At 40.6% G+C, this 13,182-nt stretch overlaps 1 protein-coding gene across 2 annotated transcripts in view; it reads left to right on the top strand.

Moving 5' to 3' along the window:
- STIL (STIL centriolar assembly protein) overlaps positions 1-13,182 on the top strand; it is a 19,155-nt gene extending 5,973 nt beyond the window's left edge. For both annotated transcript variants that reach the window (XM_054638410.2, XM_077182488.1), the window contains 9 exons: positions 523-670; positions 1,798-1,907; positions 2,688-2,802; positions 3,586-4,632; positions 5,887-6,037; positions 6,759-6,984; positions 8,838-9,030; positions 9,625-9,875; positions 11,667-13,182. In XM_054638410.2, the coding sequence (XP_054494385.2) occupies positions 523-670; positions 1,798-1,907; positions 2,688-2,802; positions 3,586-4,632; positions 5,887-6,037; positions 6,759-6,984; positions 8,838-9,030; positions 9,625-9,875; positions 11,667-12,486 (3,061 nt within the window). In that variant the 3' untranslated portion in view covers positions 12,487-13,182. The remainder of the gene's footprint in view (positions 1-522; positions 671-1,797; positions 1,908-2,687; positions 2,803-3,585; positions 4,633-5,886; positions 6,038-6,758; positions 6,985-8,837; positions 9,031-9,624; positions 9,876-11,666) is intronic.

Genomic DNA, 13,182 nt, shown 5'->3' with positions numbered 1-13,182 from the left:
ACACACATTGTTGTCATTATCCTTGACTTGTGTTAAATGCTGCTTGTTGTTACTATTCTCAACTTACAGAAAAAAAACCCTTAAATACAATTTTCCTAAAAAATAAATATTTTTGCTAATGAATGTTTTTTTAATGTTTAGAGGTAACTGAGTCATTAAGTGTCTTTATAATGCATCTTCAACTGAAAACTAAAAAGAAAATAAAACACAATATCATTCTTATAGATGTTTTCTTCTCTGTTATGTTAGAACTCTTCCAGGAATTCATTTAAACTACTAAGTGATTGTAAAGGTTTGAAATTCAAAGGACTTGGATTATTCCTATTTCTCTACTTTTCTTTGGTTCTTGCATATGGCTACAGTCATTAATCCATCTGCTAACTATCTATAGCTAAAGCACTATTCAAAATGCTGTGATTCACCAGTTTGCTAAACTGTGTGAAAATTTGCTCACTGTATTGAAAATCTAAAGGCCTTCTTCATGTTTAAGTTATTTAAAGATGTGTTTTTCTTCTATTCTAGGGTTTTTTCAGAATCTAGGAGTTTTCTTGTTGTGCTTTATTCATTGACACACAAGGAACCAGAGTTTTATGAGTGTGTTCCATGCAGTGGGCAGACTGAGCTGGGGTTTCAGATCCTAACTTGCCATGAAACAGTTCACCTCTTCAAAGTAAGTGTCTTGCTTTCCTCCTGCATCGTGCTACGTCAAAATTTGCCTTAAAAGAGTCATTATGATGTGACCCAAATGGATCTGCAGTGTTTGACAATGATGTAGCTCTATAAAGCTGCTTTTTCCTAGGCACTAGTGTAAATTCAGTTTGGCCCTCAGATTGAGAAATGACTTCCAAAGTCAGCACTGCTCACTTTTCTAATAGCATTAAGCATCTGTCTTTTAAGTATATCATGCTGTGTTGGCCTTGCTTAGTGTTCCTTCCTACTAGTGACCTTCTGGCCTTGTGAGCAGAGACTCAGACTTCCTGCAGCATTTGGTGTGCTGCGTTCACCTTGGCCACATCTAACAGCTGCTCTGGGTGATGCTTGCTGGAGAGCAAAGCTGAGTGTTGTGCTTTGCTTGAAGTTGAATGCAAAAAGGAATTCAGAGGTTACTAATTTCATCAGTTTTATTAATGGAAAATCTTTGCGCAAAGTAACTCTCTGAAAGAATTTGATGATAGAAGTCTGGGAGATGGCTAGTAAGGTTTGAGGAAGTTCTAGGAAATCTCAGTTCCTTGTGTGTTTGCCTAGGCTTGTGCAGAACCTGAAGTTGAGCTGTTAATTTGCTCAGTAGATGCTGCTATGCTCTGTCAGAGGAGCAGTGAGTGTAATGCGTGTGCTGTGCTGTGTACTCAGTTCTCTTCCCAGCTGAATTTCCTTGTCAGGCCTGCCTTCTCCCTTTAGCCTAGGGCCAGCTCAGCTTTCTAAGATGACAGATCTCTCCACAGAAGCTCACTTCTGTTGTTTCCAGGAGTTGCCCAGCTGTGGTGTGTGAGGCAGTACAGGAACGTTTGCTGTTTCCTGTAGTGGTGGCAGCCCTGGAGGAGTATCTGAGCAGTTACAGTGAGGAAGCATCTGCTCATGGCTATAATTAGCCCAACTACTTTACAGAGTAGCAGGGGAACAGTGTTAAACAGGAAGGGAAGTTGTCTGCTTCCTTGTAGTGCTGAAAAATTTCAAAGTAGGGGACAAGCAGCAAATAATCATATAAATGTCCTTAAAGCTGTTTCTTTGGTAGTAGTACCTCAGTGATTGAAAGTTTGAAGGTTTCCTGCCTCACAAATATGGAACATCTCATTCCAGAATGTTGAACCATCAGACAAGAGCCCTATCCAGTTTGAGTTGAGTGCAGAAAACCAAAATGCAGAAACTGAGTTCTTCAGCAGAATTTGCAAGAAACTTCCAATCAAAAGGTAAATCTCTGAGATGCCATTTATGTGCAAAAATGAAATATTTATTGGATGAGGGGTTTGATCTGATCTGTGCTATGTGTCAGTTGAGCTGTGCATACATTCTATTGCATTAAAATCTGTGTATGTGTTTTTATTTATTCCTAGAGTTAATATTTTTCAAGTAAGATGGTCAAGCTGTCTGTATTCCAAAAAAACCTACTTGGTACTGGTGATTTTAATTTATACAGTGGATGTTTCTAAAAAGGCTTCCTCACTGATGAGGCTTAGTTCACTCTATTAAGCTTTAAGTGAGCTCTGTCCTTTGAAGCAAATCTCTAATTGAAATCTACTTAAGTAAAAAAAAATATTCCTTTTTTTCTTCCCACTTTTCAGAGCTCCAAGACCTGGATAGTTTGAAACATAGCGATTTTTAAGAACCTGGCTTATCCTTCAAATTTTTATTTATGACTAGAAGATGGCCTTTATTTTCCTTCAAACCATGTTACAATTTTCACTGTAGCACCTCCTATCTTTTTGCTATATATCACTGCTTTGCTGTTAGAATGTCACTTAAAAGGTGTGTTTGTGTGGTGCTGTGGGGAGGGAGGGTTTGTATCTTCTTGCCCAAAAGCAGCTTTTCTGTTTTCATTGTTTGATCTTAGAAGTGTTTCCTGGGTGAACTCCCCAGCTAACCAGGGAGAAGATGGATGGCAACTGCTTCTTAGAAAAATGTGAAGTTTCACATTACTGCTGCCAATTCTCACAAGCAAGCATTTTCACTTTGTTTTATTTTGGTTTCAGTCCTCCCCAAGGCTCTTCACCCAGCAAGTTGTCAGCAAGTGATCATGACTCTGGTGTGGAAGATGAGGATTTATCCCCCAGACCAATTCCAAGTCCTCACCCAGTGAGTCAACAGGTAACTAAATAAATAGTTGCTCTGGGTATCTCAGATGTGACACTTAGAGCAGCAAAACTCATTGTAAGGGAACTGGAGAGGGTAAAGTTTCTCTCTCTCAAAGTGTCAGCAAGGGAAAACAGAATTGAAGAAATTAACTGTGAGTCCCACTCCTGTAGTTAATCTGCCATTTTTCCAGGATTTTAGACACTTTAAATTCCTGTACATGCTGTGATTTGGAAACAGAGAGAGTAGTTTCTATTTTAGGAATCTCACTGTTGTTGAATGGAAGAGCTGTAGTGTCTGAGATAGACAGTCAGCTCTTGTGGTTTTTTATTTCATTTACCCAAAAGATCTGCTCTGTCCTTTTTTTTTCCCTGAAATGTATACAAATACAATAAGTATTTGTACACAAATAGGTCTAGAAGGATGTGATAATTGTGTATAAAATATGTTCACTTGGAGCTATCTCCTGGATCTGAGAATAGTAAGAGGGGACACAAAGTCCACCTCTAGAAAGGAAATATCCATATTCTGAAATGTACTCCCAAAAGACATGGAGCATTCATTTGGCAGACAAGGCTATTACACTATATAAAATTTTCCTTTAAGAATAATCCTAGAGATCTTGCTGCTTTTTCTGGATTCTCCAGCCTTTAAGGAATGTGTTTAACATGTGATTGGTTTGGAAGCTGCTAATTATCATATATTGATTTTAAATGAAAACATTTTCTTTGAAACTCTGCATTCAAAGAGCAGACAATATTTTTAAATTATCATACATGTGTGTAATTGTCCCTTCAGGTTACCAGAATTTTTCCTTCAGTGCCGGAGCTATCACTTATTTTGGATGGGAGTTTCATAGAATCAGGACAATCATCTAAACCTGTGGGGACTTCAGGTGCTAAAAGTCTGCCCACAGTGCCAAATCAGCCTATGAAAAAGAAGTGTTGCATGAGACCTACGTGTCACCCCAGCCAGCACTCTGAAGACAGTCAGAACTTTCCTGCTAATATGGGAGATCCCTCTTTGAGACGTTTACCAAATCCTATAAACCAGAAAATTCCAGCTTCAATGCCTTGCAGAGGAAATCAAGCTCTACTACAGCAGCAGTGTAAGAAGGCTTCCCCTCAATCAAGAAAAAGTTCAGGATCATCTTCTCCTTCAACTCCTTGTAGTGGGCCTTCCCCTGATACATCAGTGCACCACCCCAGGAAGCCATTGGAAAAACTTGTATTAAATCCTGAGAGTGTCACACCACAGGGAGAGTCTCTGCCTAGGAGAACATCAGTATCTGGTTCCAAGCAACTTGCTGCTGTCACACAGCCCGTCCTCCACAACTCTGCTCTGTCACCACAGAGCTGCAGACAGCCACCAGATCTGCAGGTGCCAGTTCAAGTGCCACCTTCCTGTCCAGCATGCAGCTGTCAGTGTCCTGCTTCTCTCCAGTACAATCCCATAAACCCATGGCAAGGAGTTGGGAAAATGAGCCCCAATCACAGAGCGGAAATCCAACCGGAGATGGCTCAGCAAAATCCTTGTGCAGTGTTCCATCAAAATATCATTTGCCCAAACGTTTGCTGCAACCCAGGGTATGCCACGAGCAGCCCTATAAATGTGAGATATCCTGGGAAAGCAGGGAGCTGCTCTCTTGACAATGGCTTATCAGCTGGAATGAGGATGGCATCGAGTGCGAGCCCCTCGAGTGTGCAGTGCTGTGCAGCCCACTCCCCGTGCCTGCACACGCCTGCTCCTGCAGCAGCATCAGATAATGGCATGATGGGATTATCTCCAGATGCATTCCAGCTCCTCACCCAGCAGGACAGACAACTCAAATTACTGCAAGCTCAGGTCTGTGGAAATGTCAGCTTTCTCCTCTGCCCTCTCAGTGATTATGCTTTGATAGTTCCCCTGCCAAAGGAATTAAATTAACTGTTGTCTATCCGTGTTGGAACAAGGGAGCCTGTCATACCAGCTGCAGTCTGGGCATGGGGAGGGGACTCCATTAGCTCTACCAACTGATGTCCCTTTAAAAATTATTTGACTTAGATATAAGTAAATTTTGCATTTATTTTGATGGTATTTCCATAACATGAAGGAAAAGCAAACTGATACACTTTCTGTATAAATGCTTTTCTACTTACCTGCTTGTACACGTAAAAAAAAAAAAAATTGCATAGGCTATAGGCTTTGTAATTATTGTAAATAATGAAGCACAGAATGTTCTCATATGTTGCTTTTTCCACCTTCAAACCTGCAGCTCCCTGAGCTGTTGCTTTGAAAACTTAAGTTGTCTGCATCAATTCCTGGTTCATCAGGTCTTTTCTGTGCTAAAAAACTGGATTTTGGGGGTCTTGCTGTGCTCTGTTGCCTCACCAGGTTAAGTTTCTTCAAAATACCAGTCCCTTGATCAACCTTCTGGCCCTGTATTTTGGGGCTGAAGAGCCAGAGTTTAAATTTTGCTGCTGGTGATGAACAGTACAAACAGAAAAGTTTCCAGTACTTGAACTAGAAAATGACAGCTGGAATTTGGTTTTGGTATAGTTCCTGTTTGTAAAGTCAAGCTCCTAAAGCATGGATTGTGCATGAGGGAAACCCCTCCTTACTGCAGCCTTCACTGTTATTGTATTTCTCCCTGGAGCTGCAAGCTAATCATTGAACAGGGTGGATGAAAATCCTAGAGAGAAGATTGCCTGGCAACCTTAATTTTATCATTTAATTGCTTAGCTTTGTAATTAATACAAAGTTGGTGTAGGGACAGTTGGCTATAAATGCTTGGCTGGTAAGTCGGTTAATAGGCTTTGTGTGTGAATGAAAGGCAAGGAATACTTCCAGCAAGTGTGGTACAAACAGGCTTTACCCAAGTTGTCTTGGTGCTGCCTCTGCCAATGTGCTTTAAGATCTTCTTTGCTAGCTCTGCCAACATCAAAATTGGTGTTTTGATTTATGCTGTGTGCACTGCTGACAACTGGAAGGTGTTCAGACTGCCGTGGCAGCACAGCCTGCGTTTGAATCCAGATCTTAGCAGAACCCAATTAATTCACTTTTGCCTGTCACAGCTGATATTTTATTGTGCAGATCCTGACTCTGTGATGACTGTTACAGATCCAGCGCTTGCTGGAGGCTCAGGCTCGCCAGGAGGGTTCCTCGGAGGCGGTGGGGAAGGCGGAGAAGGCAGGGGAGCTGGTTTCCATGGAAACTCAGACCTCACCACCACCGCAGCCCAGGAGAAGCGTGAGCGTTGCCGTGAGCACAGGTAACGCTTCATTCCTTTAACACAGACTGGCACCGCTGCTTTCTGGACGTTTCTGTGGTTTGTTGGGGCATGGAGGAAATGTTTTTGCAGAAAGAAGCTGTGCAAATATGTGCCTAGATCCAAAAAACACCTAAGTTGTTGAGGTGTTATTTGCAAGTTTAGGCTGGAGTTACTTTTGTCTTGGATTGCCATCACTGAAAGAGTTATTTTTCCAATAGAAAGGTGTTCTATTTAAAATGGTGTCTTGTTGAAATGTAACTCCACATCTTTTTTTATTTAATACACTGTTTTGAAAAGTAATCATTTCTATGCCTATATATATATATTTGATGTTGTTTGTAAATCATGCATGAAGAGGAGGTTGTATTTGCTTTAGTTTAGGAGGGTTATGCAGCTGTATCTGTACAGCTGCATATTAACATATTGGCTCCTGCTAAATCCATGGAAATGTTGTGCTTAGTCTGGAAACTTTGAAACAGGCTCAAGGTCAATGCATTAAAGTTATTTAATGCAACCATTTATTTTCATCAAGTATACTGTGGAAGAAACGAGGACTTGAATGATGTTTTGGCAACTTTGAGCTGATTTAAACTGTAAATCACTTTTTAAATGGTGAAAGAAACATGAATGGGAGAGAATTATTCCACTAGCTATAGAAAGCCAGAGTCTCAAAAAAACTAATGACTCTTTCTAAATAGTTAAACCTCTAATTTTGTCCTAGGTGCTAGTTTATTTTGGAATACAGCCTCAGAAAAACAAGGCAACTCCATACCACGAGGGAAAAAAGAAGATGGAGAGATTTCTAAGGAGGACATAAACATTTCAATTAATGCTGAACAAGATGCAAGTAATACAAGTATTGCTTCATCCTTAAGGGTGGTTGACATGCCCAGCTTTGTAGAGAGTATTCACCTTGTAGAAGAAGGAACTAATCAGAGCTCTCCCCAGTAAGTAACAGAAACACCCTGTGCTCACATAATGTGCTGAACTGCCTTATGTAAGTTATTACTTCTGTAATATTTTTTCCTTCAGGAGTTATAAATAGTCTGACCTCAGCTGTTGTGTTCTCTCCCTTCTTTATTTTTTAATTATGCTTTGAATTGTACAGCTCACGAAAAGACATCTGCCTTTAGAGTCTGTGTTTATCAGTCATGCAGGTTTAACTACCTGTCAGCAGCAGCTGATGGCAAAAGCCTTTAACTTAAAAAAGCATACACTGTGCTGGCAGCATTTACCTTTTCTTACCTTAAATCCTGGCTGGAAAAGGTGATGCTGCTATACTCAGTTGTTTTCCTACAGTGCCTTTTCCTTGTCAGCATTCAGAACCTTTCCAGTTCTGAGGGGCTTGGGATGAGGTGTTTGTGATTATGTGGCTGTTCCCTGAATTTCTCTTTATTTTATGCCTGATTACTTTGTGAGTGGTGCATGCAGATACTGACTTCACTGCTGTTAATTATTTTTGAGCTCAGTTGCTTTATAGTGCAGTGGCTAATCTCAGACTAATTTGGGAAGTGGTTTTTAAAATATTTTTAATTATCTATATGCATAATATTTCTACGTAGGGATAGCTCAACAATTTAGCACTTTAGTGATCTAATATTGCCTAAGTATAAAAAGCCAAAGGAGGGGGAATGCCCTTCCAGTTAAATTAGGTTCCTAAAATAGTCATATTGGGAAAAATGATGGTAATGAAGCTATAACTTAACTCCTCATAGTCCTTGATGGAAGTGCTGTCTGCAAACATATCAGAAATGTTATGGATTCAGATCAGTCTTATGAACATTGTATTTTTGGACAATGCCATCTTAAGGTTCTCTTCAACTTGGATTCATAAACCAGTAAAACAGCTGTAAAGTATCTTATAGTGAGAATGTAGAGCATCACCCAGATTCCTTTGAGGAGGAGGAGGGGTACATTTTTGGGAATGATGAATAATTGCTAGTGTAACAGTAGCTGATAACCTACATTGACTATCTGGTATGTCACGTGGTTTACATCTTATCACTTTCAACACAGGCAATTGATCAGTTGAGTTCTGAAATTCCCTTATCTTACACTTGTCTCCTCAGGAGGAACAGGAAGGGGGAGGAGGGTTGCTTGAGGATCTTCTTGGGATGATAGTAGTATTGATATGTCTGGTCTCTAAAGGCTTAGCAATGCACACACCAATGAGGGGGTGCAGAGCATTGTGTTGTAACTCATTCAGTGTTTAACCTTTATAGCTCCTCTTGCACATCTCCTTTTGAAAAATATTTCAGCTAGGTGTTTGTTCTCGGTTTGTGATACTCAGTGTGCATGTGTGTACTCGTAACAGTCTTTGAGAAGTTTTTAAACTGCCACAGGAATCCCATGGGAAGTTATGTACCTTGGTAAAAGCAGCTTTTTTAATAAGTCATGTGTCATGGCATACAGAAGATACTTGCTCCTAAAGGCTTATAAGTGATATGCTGGAAACATAAATTCCAAATTGTTAATAACTTTCCTTTCATCTGGTTTAAGTCATAGTGTGTCAGTGAGTTTTCTCTAGTCTGGGGATGCCATTGCCACTTTGAAGTCAACTTTTGGAAAACTACTCAGGCTGTTGTAGTTGCTCACTTGGAGGTCCATTTCCTCAGTCCTCAAATGACTTTTGAGACTTTTGACTGCAGAAAGGAGCAAAGCCTTGAGCAGCAGGCAAAACTAAAACCCCTTAGGATCAATTGTTCTCCTCCTCTGATGTTCATGAACAAAGTACATATAGTGATAATGATGCTTATGCTGTTTCAAGGAAATATGCATCTATCTTGGTGTTCTCTTCCAGAACTGGAAACGTTTCCCAGGCACTTGTTCGTGGTTCATCCTTGGAAGAAAGTGCCAGTGTGTCTTTACAGAAAGAGCCATCGGAGGGAGCCAGGAGCCAGGTGGTGGTAACAAGTGAGCAGAGCTCGGAGCCACCCAGCTCGCTGCCGCCTCAGCAGCCCTCAGAGGAGCTGAAGCTTTACCAGGACTTACTGGTAACTCATGCACCTTTTATATTCTGCACTGAATGCAACAGTCAGAACAGCACCCTGCTGAACTTATGATGTGGTATTGGCATGAATGAAAGCTGCTTGTGGTTTTCAGATTCGCATTGTGCTCTACAGAAAACTCCGAGTTTGTGGTTCTTCAATTTTTTTAAATGTTTAAGTGGTTGTTTTGTACTTCTCTTTCATGTATATGTGGATTACTTTCTATTATCTAATAAATAATATTTTTTTAATTCAAGGACCTCAGCTGATAACTTCCCAAATTAGTGGCCTTTAAAATAACACAGCATTTTACCTTCAAGTCCCTTAAAGGGCAGATATTTTCATCTGGAATATCAGTATGTGATGTGTTTAAATTCAGAACAGACTCTTTTAGAAAGCTTGAAGTGTAAGATGTTCCAGTGTTTGACTACACTGCTGTGAGTTTAAGTGATTGCATCTGAACTGTATCTGAATTTGCCTTCTTTGTTAGAATAAGCTATTAATCCATCAAGTTGTATCTGAAATTGTGTAGTCAGGAATTTGGTATTTGACAGTCCCTGTATGTCATTATGTTTTTGCCATGTGCTCCTTTTTCTGTAGGGCCAAGTAAACCACCTCTTAAAGACCTCAGAAGAGCAAGATCACTTGCCTTTAAAATCAGAATTTGTGGTTGATGGTGGTCCTACATATCAGGATATTGATACAGCAAAAGTTGCTTCAGAGAATGACACAGGAGGGGTGGACAAAGAGAGTGTCATTAGTGCCACACTCAAACAGCTGAGGAGTCTTGGAGTGACAGTGGACTCACCTGGCAGTATGAAGGAAAATACACACAAAGTGGACAATGCCAGGTAAAAAATGCTGGTGATTTTGAGCAGTAATGTGCAGATCCAACTGAAAATGAAGATTTGGCTCAATGAGTCAAGAGAAGGCTGTTCACTGCCACTGGGATTTGGGTGCACCTTCATCTGCATTTCCTGCAAAACTGAAACACTGGCTCATGCTATGGGCATTTCAGATAGGTTTAAGAGCTCTGCTAGAAAAACTCAGAATATTTAACTAGAACACAGATAGCTCTTGCTGGCAGAGCATCTGGTGATTCTTAAAGGGTTGTGGAGGCAATTCCCTAGAATAACAAGGAAGCTATGGGCAATTCTTTGGTCTGTGTCCAAGTATTCCAGAGCAACTCTGGACCTGGGAGACTGAACATTAAGCAGCTGTGTATTTTGTCATTGCTTCTTTACCTTTGTCTTGCTCTTCACCTGTATATGTGAAATTGTCACATCAAAACTGATTCTGTCCTAATTGCTTGTTATTGCTGTGCCTTGAGCAGAGAAAGTGCTGGGGAGGGAAACAACAGTCTTGTTGAAACAGAGGAAGGAACAGAGAAGTAACTTCTGAAGGAGGGTTTTTAGGCACAGGAATTTACTTGCATAGCTGTGTAGGCATAGGCTGACTGCCTGGTACAGCTTCACTTTCATCCTTATTGTCTTCTTGATCCTAGTGTGTAGCTGTTATGTAAACAAAAAATCTAACCACCTCCTAATTAATCTTCTCTTCAGCCATGTGTCAAAAGCTGTTTGCAGTCATACAATTTCTAACCTCTATTCTCTCCTTTACACTTGTATTTTATTGGGTGATTTTCTGGGATTTCTGGACTACCTCCCTGGCTGGAGTCTGTTAGTGTTCTTTTAATGTCAATAACATGCTAACATGTGAACCTGTAAGGCAAAACTGGAACTCTTGGGGTTTTTTTCTTCAAACTTGGGGAGTGGGGTGGAGTTCTTCCTTCTGCCACTTTCAAGACTGATAAACAATTCTGAGAAAAGGCCTACAGCTCAGTAGAGAAGGAAACAACAGTGCAGCTCCATAGCATAATAAGTGGTTGTTGTTGCTGAGCCAGTTTATTTTCCCTGGGTAAACTTCAGAATTTGTGCTCAGTGAAATAGGAAGCCTCTTAATTCTTGAGGAGCTTGGGTTTATGAACTAATATATGATGTGTGAACTAAATGCAGTGGTTTACAACCATTACTGGTGTAGCAGAGCTTGTTCTTTCAGTCTTTAAACACTTGATATATATATATACACAAGAAATTGCTGCACCAGGCAACAGAACAAATGAACATTCCTCATTTGAAGATACTTCAAAAACTAGAACCTTGTAGGCTTCTGGAAACAAATGCTATGTCAGAGTTTCTGTAAAAAATCCTGGAATTACCATGCATTGGGAAAGATGTTCTTGGTCTCAGTCATTTGGCTTGTATTTCTAGCTATAAAATTTGGGCTGAATGGTAGAATTTAGAGTTGTAGGATCAGACACACAATGTCACATTCCCTGGTGAGAAAAGACCAAGAGTTCAAACGTGCTTTAAAACCAAAACCAGCACTGTAACCTGCTAGAGATGGGTGGCTCTTCATATGAGGGCACTGTGTATTGAAGGAGCAGGGAATATCATCCATCCTCTGGCAGTGTTTGGATGCTTATGGGGGTGAGTGGCTGGTTTTCATTATGTGCAGATAATATGATCTCAGTCCTGACTGGGCTGTGTTCAGAAGAAAGGAGAAATCAGTGCAGTGAGCAAAATTGTGAGATTGATGCTTTTCCTGTAATGCTAAGGTAACTTTTTGCTGCTTTATTTCAGCATCTTGGCGTGCATAAGTCCTGAAGCAGTGGTGCCTGGGTTAAATTCCATGTTACTTGCCAATGTCAGCATGTGTCCCAACGTTGTTGATCTGAGCATGGAAGCCAACGCCATAGCCCTGAAGTATCTCAGTGAAAATCAGTTATCCCGGCTGTCCCTCAGTCGCTCAGGCCAGAATCCTCCCACAGATTTCTCCTTCCAGGACATCTTGCAAACAAATACAGACAAGAGCATGGTGGGTCTGAGTTTAATTTCACCCAACAACATGTCCTTTGCAACCAAGAAGTACATGAAGCGATATGGGCTGATACAGGGCTGTGACAGCAGTGAGGATGAAGAGGAACTGCAGGCTCAAGATGGCAATTTTGGCACTGTCAAAAGCAAGAGCATGCCAGACAAAAACTGTGCCCCTGCATTGGACACCTTCAGCCAGCAGACTGAATTACCCAAAAGAGTGGATGGAAGGGTTCCCATTCACCTAAAAAGTCACAACAGAGAGTTGGCTACTAATGCTTCTCCACCAGAATTAAACAGCCCTGTGTTAAGAAACATTACAAATGAAATTTTTCCTCCCAGAACAGATCAAGCAAATGAAAACTCACTTCAGTTCCTGAAGGATTTAAAATCAAAAACCAGATTGTTACCTGGGAGGGTTGAATTCACTGAACAGCCTGTCAGGAAAGATGAAGGAGATACTCAGGCCTTTCGTGGAAATCTGCACACTCCCGCCCTTGAAATGTTAAACCAGTCAAACAGCATCAATTCTGTTGGCACCATTCTTGATGTCAAACAACTCAGGCAATTACCAAAGCTGTTCTGAACATCCCTTGAGATGGCTGCAACCACTGCTTCAAATCAGAGGGCCCTCTCTGTAAAAGAGTACAGGAAACCACGGACTGAGCTCTCTTTGAAGAGGTCACTCTGTTGTAGCAGTGTAAAACTTGCAGAACTGAGTTTTCAGCCAGCTCAGGGACAGCCACCTCAAAGTGCCTGGCTGAGGCAGTGCTGATCAGCACAGACATGTGTGTGCACTTTTGTTTACAGTTAAGTGTGATTTTAAAGCATATTGAAGGTGAATCAACCTGAGCCCAAGATGTACTTTTAATATAATTTTAACAGTGGTGATTTTTTACTTAAGTGTTCTTTTGTTGACTTTTTTAAAAACAGACTTTTCCATGTTTGTGCCAACTGTGAGCCACTGATAATGTGTGTGGCAGAGCAGGGGTAACAGAGCTAAAGCACTAATCTTTAGAAGTTTGCTGAAGTGGTTGGATTCCTGTTTGTGGGTTTGTCTGTGGGGAAGGGAAATATAACTTTGGCTTTACTTTGTATAAAATTATTTCAAATTCAGCCAAAATGGCACATCTAACTCTGTGTATCATGAAATCTTTGAAGGACAGGGGGGAAAGCTGGCACTTTTAAGACTTGTAATTTTTTTTCATCTCTGTTTTCTATTTATTTAAAATTACATACTGCTGATAAAGGTCAAAGTTTCCATTAAAAAAATTAATCTTCA

Source organism: Agelaius phoeniceus, chromosome 8 (genome assembly GCF_051311805.1).
Source record: "Agelaius phoeniceus isolate bAgePho1 chromosome 8, bAgePho1.hap1, whole genome shotgun sequence".
NCBI classification, from domain to species: Eukaryota; Metazoa; Chordata; class Aves; order Passeriformes; family Icteridae; genus Agelaius; species Agelaius phoeniceus.
Note: the sequence above shows the minus strand (reverse complement) of the source record. Positions and strands in the feature narration are given on the sequence as shown.